Source organism: Sinocyclocheilus anshuiensis, unplaced genomic scaffold, assembly GCF_001515605.1.
Source record: "Sinocyclocheilus anshuiensis isolate Anshui unplaced genomic scaffold, SAMN03320099.WGS_v1.1 scaffold1980, whole genome shotgun sequence".
NCBI lineage: Eukaryota > Metazoa > Chordata > Actinopteri > Cypriniformes > Cyprinidae > Sinocyclocheilus > Sinocyclocheilus anshuiensis.
In genome coordinates this window covers 171,619-182,170 of record NW_015557235.1, presented here as the reverse complement: position 1 = coordinate 182,170, position 10,552 = coordinate 171,619, and the positions used below count along the sequence as shown (strand labels likewise).

At 35.9% G+C, this 10,552-nt stretch overlaps 1 protein-coding gene across 3 annotated transcripts in view; it reads left to right on the top strand.

Annotated features, from left to right (window-relative positions):
• LOC107679021 (vasodilator-stimulated phosphoprotein-like) overlaps positions 1 to 10,552 on the top strand; it is a 49,104-nt gene that overhangs the window by 34,687 nt on the left and 3,865 nt on the right. Inside the window, exons 3-11 of one of the 3 annotated variants that reach the window (XM_016474432.1) lie at positions 1,160 to 1,340; positions 1,838 to 1,898; positions 3,981 to 4,078; positions 5,091 to 5,338; positions 5,768 to 5,928; positions 8,837 to 8,894; positions 9,837 to 9,864; positions 9,954 to 9,993; positions 10,188 to 10,244. In XM_016474432.1, the coding sequence (XP_016329918.1) occupies positions 1,160 to 1,340; positions 1,838 to 1,898; positions 3,981 to 4,078; positions 5,091 to 5,338; positions 5,768 to 5,928; positions 8,837 to 8,894; positions 9,837 to 9,864; positions 9,954 to 9,993; positions 10,188 to 10,244 (932 nt within the window). Of the gene's footprint in view, positions 1 to 1,159; positions 1,341 to 1,837; positions 1,899 to 3,980; positions 4,079 to 5,087; positions 5,339 to 5,767; positions 5,929 to 8,836; positions 8,895 to 9,836; positions 9,865 to 9,953; positions 9,994 to 10,187; positions 10,245 to 10,552 lie in introns of all 3 variants that reach the window. The other 2 variants (XM_016474431.1, XM_016474433.1) reach the window with 2 other exon arrangements.

Below are 10,552 nucleotides of genomic sequence, written 5' to 3'. Positions count from 1 at the left end.
TAAAAATAGGCTCATTTTCCAACTCCCCTAAAGTTAAACAGTTGAGTTTTACCGTTTTTGAATCCATTCAGCCGATCTCAGGGTCTGGCAGTAGCACTTTTAGCTGTAGCTTAGCATAGATCATTGAATCTGATTAGACCGTTAGCATCTCGCTCAAAAATGACCAAAGAGTTTCTATATGATATTACGCAGCGCCTGAAAACAGTCCCCAGCTAGGTAACTTCCAATAAGCCTATTTTCAGGCGCTGCGTAATATCATTCCGCCTGCTGCACCCATGGTACGGCAGCAAAGTTCCTTGATTATTACGCCGGAATGAGAGTATAGTTCCTAGCCATATCGGCCTAGAAAATCACAACTTTTCATTTTACGTCGCTCTTAGTACACAATGTAACTACAGAAGAGTCAAGTTTTAAATAGGAAAAGTATCGAAACTCTTTGGTCATTTTTGAGCGAGATGCTAATCAGATTCAATGATCTATGTTAAGCTACAGCTAAAAGTGCTACTGCCAGATCCGGAGATCGGCTGAATGGATTCGAAAACGGTCAAACTCAACTGTTTAACTCTAGGGGAGTTGGAAATTTAGCCTATTTTTAAAAATAGTGGAGTGTTCCTTTAAAGTGGCAGGACTAATCTGTGTTCCACATGGGCACATAATAAGAGGAGTGGACCAAAATCCCTCCTGAGATGTGTGCAAACCTGGTGAACAACTACAAAAAACGTCTCACCTCTGCTTGCCAACAAGGGTTTCTGCACCAAGTACTAAGTCATGTTTTGTTTGGGGATCAATTACTTATTTCACTCACTGAAATGCAAATCAATTTCTAACCTTTATATAATGTGTTTTTTTCTGGATTTTTTTGGCTGATATTCTGTCTCTATCCATTAAAATAAACCTACCATAAAAATTACAGACATTTCATTTCTTTGTAAGTGGGCAAACTTACAAAATCAGCAGGGGATCAAATAAATATTTTCCCCACTGTATTAGTCTCTATGTATTGCATTTTTAAGAATAAATAAATAATATTAATACATCTGGACACAAAGAATAATGAACTTCTCGTATTAACTACAGCATAAAAGAGAAACTGCATTTGTGTACTTGTGTGTTGTATGACTTAATTTACATTTGGACTTTTGTGTCTTCTCCTGTACAGGTTGTGATAAACTGTCCAATTGTAAAAGGATTAAAATATAATCAGGCAACGCCAAACTTCCACCAGTGGCGGGACACTCGGCAGGTGTGGGGACTAAATTTTGGTACCAAGGAAGATGCAGTGCTGTTCGCCAATTGCATGATGCATGCGATCGACGTCCTCAACTCCTTGCCTGATGGAGGTAATGCACATGCACATTTTCACACCATTGTGACAATTCTGTCATTAATTACTCACCCTCATGTCGTTACAAACCCGTAAGACATTCATTCATCTTCGGAACACAAATAAAGATATTTTGGATGAAATCCGAGAACTTTCAGACCCTGCATAGACAGCAACGCAACTGAGACATTCATGTGACATCAGTGGTTCAACCGTAATTTTATGGCGCTATGAGAACACTTTTTTTTTGCGCAAAGAAAACAAAAATAAAGACTCGTAGCTTCATAAAATTAAGGTTGAAACACAGATGTTTCTAACGATGTCCTTACTACCTTTCTGGGCCTTGAACGTAAGTTGTGTTGCTGTCTATGCAGGATCAGAAAGCTCTTGGAATTCATCAAAAAATACCTTTATTTGTGTTCCGAAATGAACAAAGGTCTTATGGGTTTGGAACGACATGAGGGTGTATAATTTTCATTTTTGGGTGAACTATCCCTTTAATGTATAATTTAGGTTACCCCACACGACCCGTGTCCAATGGACCATCCCCAGAAGAGCTGGAACAACAGAAAAGGTACAAACCAGGGATTATTTGTAGTGGTGTACGGAACAAAATATTTTTTTTATGTGAAGTGAAGTTTTTGTTCACTTCCTGTGGCATCGTGTGAATTGCCTGAAGTCATGGTTTCCCTGGTCAGTCTTTGACCTCATTTACAGTGGTACACACACATACCCATAAGCACACACTCCCTAGGGATTACTGGTATTAACGCTCAAGTATTTAGCTTTCCGTTAGCCCCTGAAGTGATGGGGCAGAAGTCTGGGTCAGGCCTTCTGACACTTAAATCCTCTTCTTCCCTGCCTCATTCTCCTCTTCTTTCAGCCTGCAAGACTGCAGACCGAAAAAATTAAACACTGGTGTCTTTTCAAACTTAAAATCTTATTTTTTTATTGTATTTTTTTGGCTGCTTAATAATAAAGAAGATACAAAATAAATGGGCATATTTAAATAATTGCATTGCTCACACAGCTCAACCATAGTCTGTTAATCACTATGCCACAGCTCTGATTTAAATCAGACTTAATTTAAGTTGTTTATGGACATACTTTTATAACTTCAGCTGTGGTAGGTTACTATATTTTTATTTGATTGGTTAAAAGAGTTCTTCTGGCAAAAGTTTGCTGACTAAAAGTAAGTTCACATTTACTGGTAACTTTTCTTTTTTTTTTTTGGAAGTGAAATCCAGTCATTTAAATAGGAGTCACGTAATCTTAAACTACGCATAAGGGTGAAGGATTTCCCCATAGAGATCGTAACCAGTTCAAGTTGGTCACATGAATTTGCCACATTGACCAACAGAAAACTGATTGGTTTGAAAGCAACTTCTGTGTGAGCTTTCCTACATACATCACATCATTATGGCACTTTTGATAATAAACAATGGACTTTTTGGCAATTGAATTTTGGCAAAAATGGGCAAATGTGACCATACCTTAACTATTGGGTTAAAACAAGCTACAAAAGTTACGGCACTGCCGAATATTAGTGTGCCACTAATAGCATAAAAATGCCCTTGCAAAATTATTAATGCAGTTTCAGGATTCTGTACATGAATGCATTCAGTACGAGTAGGAACATAATGAACTTAATTTACCATCTGTTTATTAGCATTAATAATAATGATTATAGATGAAAAAAAAAAATGTTTTCTTCTATAAGAAAATATCCCTGGCAGCAGTGGAAAACTGAAATTATTTTCCAAATCTCTGGAATGAGACTGTAGTTCCAGAACATGCTGCACTCGTCTCTCTCTTTCTCTCTCTCTCCCTCTCTTTGCATGTCTAGTTGTTTTGGTTACCTTGATAAAGACTTTACATGGAGCTAGTTGACTCATGTCTTGACTTGACTGAAATGTTTTGAATGGCTCTCAGAGAGGCTTGACTTGACATGAAACTTGACATTGCAGTCTTGTAAGTGTTGCTACAGAGAGTATTCATTATATGTTTTTCTATGTTTGCATGCATGTTTCAAGTTTGAAGTCATGTTTCATGTATACTGGTTCATTTGAGGCATCTCAGACTGATTAAAAATATGTAAACCCACCAAATAATTGCCATCTCATCCCACATCTACTGTAAACTCAAGTTAAGTGACAAAGACTATAGGTCACTCCTATTGAATTTACTGATTTGGACTTCAACTCAAGAGTCAACTCAAAAATCAAGAAGCCTGTGTGAACTTGTTATATATATGACAACAATGAATTACTTAGCATGAAATGCACGTCATAGATTTGAATGTCCACGTATACATCTAATTTATTTAACTTTTTTTTTGACCTTGTAATTTTTAATCAGAATGTCATAAATGGACCAGACTTCATTTAGTCCATTTAAACCCACTATTATTTTATTAACTTATTTACTTGAAGTAACACCTTTAAGTGAAATTTTCAGTAATTTAGGAACACATTTCAAGTTTATAATTCTTTGATGTTGGTCACATGACATGCAGGTAAACAAAATATGTATTATTTTTTTAGTGTTTTATTTAGATTTTATTTTACAATCTGTGTGATTTAATGAATTATTACCTTATCAACTCACAAATTGCAACATGTCAAAATAATTGCAATGCCTTTGTCTTTTACTGCAGATTAGAACTACAGAGGATGGAGCAGCTAGAGCGAGAAAGACAAGAGAGAGAGCGACAGGAAAGGGAAAGACAAGAAAGAGAACGACAAGCAGCTCCAGGTCAGTAGAAAGTGTTTAACCTCAACAGTCAAGATTTTTTGTAGTTGGATTATGAGACCATTGCTGTCTTCTGCAAGTAGAGACCAACCATGATGTTTTTTTTATGATATTCTATTCTATTTATTTGTATAGCACATTTAAAAACAACAGACGTTGGCCAAAGTGCTTTACATATCAAACACAACACATACAATCTAAAAATGGTAAAACACAGTAAAACAATCACAAAAATACTTAAAACAGATACAAATTGTGTTTAAGCATCTGATAACCAAAAAGCAGATTAGTTGACTGCTTAGAATTTTTGCAGCAGATTATTTTTGAAATCCCTATGAAAGAAGTGAATCAGAAAAGTGGGCTGTGTACTGATTTTTTTTGTTTTGTTATGTTATTTACAATCACATCTAATTGCATTCTTAAGTAGAACATATGTGACCCTGGACCACAAAACCAGTCTAAAGTCGCTGGGGTATATTTGTAGCAAAAGCCAAAAATACATGGTATGGGTTAAAATTATAGGTTTTTCTTTTATGCCAAAAATCATTAGGATATTAAGTAAAGATAATGCCCCATGAAGATATTTTGTAAATTCCCTACTGTAAATATATTAAAACTTAATTTTTGATTAGTAATATGCATTGCTAAGAACTTCATTTGGACAGCTTTAAAGGTGATTTTCTCAATATTTTGATTTTTTTGCACCCTCAGATTCCAGATTTTCAATAGTTGTATCTCGGCCAAATATTGTCTTATCCTAACAAACCATATATCAATGGAAAGATTATTTATTCAGCTTTCAGATGATGTATAATCTCAATTTTGAAAAATTGACACTTAAGACTGGTTTTGTGGTCCAGGGTCACATATTATTAAAGGATAATTAATGTGTATTAACATTATTTGCAATAATGCAAAAAATATTGGTAAACCAATTTCTACCTTTGTTTCTGAGATAGCTATTTTAATAACTTAATTTTTCTGTTTTGAAAATTGTGCTTTTGTTCAACAGTAGTCATTCCTCCTGCACCACCTTTGGCCCCTGGAGGTCCTCCAGCTCCCCCTGGACCTCCACCTCCTCCTGGGCCCCCTCCATCTGGACCTCCCCCACCACCTGGACCTCCTCCCTTGGGAGGAGGAGCTCCACCTCCACCTGCTCCTCCTCTGCCCTCTTCTGGAGGAGGTGGAGGCGAGGGAGGAGGACCAGGTGGCGGTGGTCTCGCTTCTGCCCTGGCAGGTGCCAAACTCCGCAAAGTGCCCAAGGTGAGACAATGAGTGAATAGAGAATCACAGTAAGAGAATATCCAGATGTCAAAGCTATGAGTCACTTCCTGGTAACATTATTTATGGTCTTGGTGACATCACCTGAAAATGAAATTCCTTTTTAGAGTTATTTTAACCCATAATATTTCTTGAACTCTTTGGCTTGTGTGTGCAAGTTAACAGTGTTTTAAGTAAGAAATATGATAAAATCAGTATTTCATGTTGGAGAATGCAGAGAATGAAACACTGGAAAATCTAAAACTTATATAGTAAAAGTTTGCAATTTGTGAATCCATTCACAAATATGAAATTTCATATAAATTTACCTATTTAGCCATTTCCTGTAAATGTGGAGCCTGTTCTCCCATGATGTTGTGCACACATATTTGTTCCTGGCTGCGGTTATTGACTCAGTGCTTCCTCCTGCAGGATGATGTTGGTAGTGGCGGAGGAGGAGGTGGCAGTAGTGGCAGCAGTGCTGCGGCCAGTGTGGCGGCAACTCCTAAAGCAGACAGCAGCCGCAGCAGTGTGTCTATGTCCAGCGGAGGAGGAGGCCTGATGGGAGAGATGAGCGCAATTCTAGCACGTCGGTAAGTAGAAAAAAAATTCAAAACCATACAGTAAATGTATGCACAGAGCACAGGAACTTCTCTCAATTTAAAGGAGTCAGTTACCAAAATAAAGAAAAGGCAGGAACGGAGCAGTCAAACTAAAATATTCACTCAGAATGAAAGATATCAACCTCCGCTGCTCTACTATTGGAGAAACATGAAGGTCAACTTGGATCATGTGTGCCTTGATAACCAATCACATTATAGCTTTGACATCATTGAGTTGCAGTCAGACTTGTATGTAAAGTGCTGTTTGCAGATACCGCTAAATGAACAAGAAATGACGTAAACACTTACAAGAGAAATTTTTTTTCATTGCGAAGTCTTAAATCAAATTGAAGGTTTAATGGCAAACATGTTGAAGAATAGCCGAAAGCCTGTCGTTCATTATGTGATAAGCTGTTTCCTCACGAAAGCAGTTTATTTAGCCTACTGAAGCCTTTCCTCCATTTGACATCCATAAAAAAGTGAAAAAAAAAAGTTTTCTGTGCAGTTTAATGCTTTCCCCTGATTTCAATTCAGATTTCTTTTCATTGCCACCACAAATCCTTGTAAAACCTACAAGTAGGTGCATAAAAGAATAAACAGCAAATTAACAAAAATATATGAATTCTGGACACTGCAGAATATGGTGTACAATACAAAAAAAATATATAAACATAGAGTATTTCATTTCTTCAACCAGCTCATAAGAGCTGTTTGAATTGGGCTGAATTCTTCACTCTTTGTTTTTGATTCACTAAAAAGAACCAGACTGATTCATTTGAGAATGGTTGTGCTTTGTTGCATCACTACCGAGTACTACTTCTGCATTTGTGGAAGAATGGATGTTCAAGAACTGAAAGTCATTTGGTTTGGGTAGTTTTTTTTTATTTAAAGGTGGAACTGATTTTAAATAAGAATGGTTCTCAGTTTCTAACCGTAGATTTCACAGGCATAATATGACCACAAAGTGTAATACTGGACTAGATTATTATAATTTCAGTCTTGTAAATTGGTTTTTGGAAATAACTCTTTTTTTTCTCTGTTCACCCTGAAAGAAGATGTACTTGCATGACTAGAAAATAACAGCCTGAGGTGTTACCAAGACAGCTGTTGATCAAACAACTTCGGTAATAACCTTGTAATGTCGAGGCTTTAATAGCAGCAATGTATAGTACTTACATGAATTTCTCCTTAAATTGATTCCTCATTACAAAAATATTTGTTACTTGAGCTGTGAAGAAGTGTGACTAGGTGGATAAACTTCGGGTTTTGCATTGCTGACATAATTCCTGTAACTGCAGGTGCAGAACTCTATTCTATAGTGTTTTATAACTTCCTGGATTATATGTTTGCATATGTTGCATGTTTGTGAATCACTCTGTCCTAGATTAAATTGCCACATGTGTGCCACCATAAAAGGATAGGTAACCCAATAATGAAAATGGTAACACTTTATTTTGATTGTCCACTTTAGACATTCTACTAACAGTAAGTAACTTTGCAACTACATGTCAACTAGAAGTCATTAGAGTATTAGTAGACTGTCTGCTTAATATCTTCTAACACTTTATTTTGACAGGCCCACAACATACAACATACTGACTATGAGAAACTTTGCAACTATATGTCAACTTATTCTACTAACCCTAAACCTACCCTAACAGTCTACTCTGAGAGTTAGTAGACATGTAGTTGCAAATTAATGAGGATTAGTTGACATGTAGTTGCAAAGTTACTTATGGTTAGTAGAATGTCTAAAGTGGGCTATCAAAATAAAGTGTAACCAGTAAGATCATTCTTACTGATCTTCATATTTTTCCAAACCCAAAAGACTTTCACTCCTCTTTCAAACACATATATTTTTGATGACATTTTTAGCCTACAATTGAAAGTCCATTCCGCTAAAACTTCGAAAATTCATAAAGACATTATACACACAAGTCTTCTGAAGAGAGACGGCCTCTTTATAAAAGGAAAATACTTAATTTAGGCTTTTATTCACATATAAACATTGATGAATAAATAAGTACATCACATCAAAAATAGTAAACAGAATTTCAAACATGTTTGTAATTTTTCATGATACTTGAGAAAAAATTTTTTTAAAGGGGTCCTAATATGCTCTTTTACAAAGTCTTGATTTTGTTTTGGGGGTGTACTAGAACAGGCTCTCATACTAGGTTGTTCGAAAAACACATTATTTTTCACATATTTTGCATTATTACAACACCTCTCTCCCCAGTCTGGCATAAGCGGCTCGAATAGTTCCTGTATCAAATGAAGGCCCGCCTTCTGAAAGACGAAATGTGCTGTGATTGGTGAGCTGGGCCAGTGTGTGTTGTGATTGACTCCACTCGGCGCCTGGTCAGGAAATGTCATGCCCCTTACCATACGAGCCTGCGAGTTTCAGTGTAAATATTGCGTCAAAATCAAATCAATTTGAGCGCGATTTAAACCCGGATGATTGTAAGCACTCTAAGTTCGTCTGCCTTGGGAAAGCTAGCGTGTCTCCGACATAATGATAACACTCGTTGCCTTCTCTAGTGCAGCTCAACCAGGTCTCATCCCATTCGTCAGTATTTGTGATATACTTCGTTGTAGTTTTTGAAAAGTGATTTCTGTTCAATAAAATATCTCCTTTTGAATTGGACTTTGAGCTTTGTAACTTTGCAGATCTTTTTTATGCTCAAACAGCAACATTACAGACTAACTAAAGTTGAAAAAGTGAAAAAGCATAATACGACCCCTTTAACTGACGTCATGCTACTGATACTGTTTTAGACTTTGAGTAGTAAATAATAACCCATAATATTCTATGAACTCTTTGGCTTGTGTGTAAAAATGTGCTGTAAATGACTGATGTTTTTAGAACTTACTGTTGTCATTGTGTCTGTTGATACAGGAGAAAAGCAGCAGATAAAGGGGAGAAGGCACTCCCCAAAGCAGAGGAGCCCAGTAATGTATGAACACCTTCAATCTTTTAAGGCTCATTATGGATTAGTGCTGTCAAACGATGAATCGCATCCAAAATAAATGTTTTTGTTTACATAATATATGTGTGAACTGTGTATATTTATATATATATATATATATATATATATATATACATATTATATTATATATACTATTTTGAAAATATTTACATGTATATATTTGTATTCATATAATTTATATATTATATATAAATATATTTAATATATAAACAACATATATTTTTTTAAATATATATATGGATGTGTGTGTATTTATATATACATAAATATACACAGTACACACATATTATGTAAACAAAAACGTTTATTTTGGATGCGATTAATCACGATTAATCGTTTGACAGCACTATTATGGATAATTGTGTCAATTCCACAAAAAAAAAAAGAAGCATTTTTTCCCCCCCAAACCAGTAAGTGCAAAACCAACCCTGCAGCCGATTCTAAAGATTGAATTATATAAATTGATCACAGTGCTGATTACCTACATAACGCTAAAACAAATTCCAACCTAATACTTAACCTTAGTGTAGCGTTGATTGATAGCATTATTGTGACTAAGATTTTTTTGAAAGTCTAAAATTTTCTTAAAAGTATTTTTTGGTACTAGGACCACTGAAATTGGCTGCGGTGTGGTATTTGTTTGTGGGAAAAATCCTGCAAGAATTTCCTGTAAAATTCCTGTATATCCTGTAACTTTCCTGTAAATCGACCATTTAAAGTGCATGCAAAAGTCTTAAGTTATTTAAAGAGGTTGTCTATAGACTTGAGATGGAATATAGCCTCTATTACTGTAAATGTAAGTACTAAAACTGAGTTAGACTTGAAAAGCCAGCACTAATACTGAACGCTGAGGAAACACTTTCATTCTCCTCTTGATCTGTTTCCTTTCCTTTGCCTGATGATCTTCAGGATGATTCCGACACTCAAGGCCCAGGCGGTAAGAACACAATGCATTTGTGATCGAGATTTGTGACATTTAGATACTCATTGAATGTTTTCTCATTATCTGTGATTTTTGATTAACAGAATTTAGGAGACCATGGGAAAAATCAGCCACCATGCCCAGGTAAACATTCATTTACAGACACTAGATGCTTATTAGTTATACATAGAACTGAAAACTTTGTTTGTACCAAGTACCAGCACTGTCTCCATTAGTCTGATGTTTGAAGAACTCCAGCTGTTGACTGTGACTGTCCATAGGGCCCTGTAGTTTAAATTTAAAGTGAAGTGTATATATACAGTACATGTCTCAAACAGGACTAACTCCGCACCCAGAGGTCTGGAGTCACCCTCTTCCTCTAGCCCATTTACCAGGTATTTTTACTATAGTATGCTCTTGTGTGGTTATGGACTAACACTGCTGGCGCCCCCCGGTTCCCCTGCTTCCACACACATTTAACTAAACATGCAATAAAGTAGTATACAACTCAAGCCAATGGATTACACTGATTTCACATAGTTTAAAAGGGTTTTTAACATAGCGCTTTGCATAATGGCCAACAACACCCTTTAATCTTGTGAAAATCATGTAACACATGGCCCCTTGTACCTTATAGCTTCTATAAAGTATGTATAGAATATAAAGTGTATATATATATATATATATATATATATGTATCTCT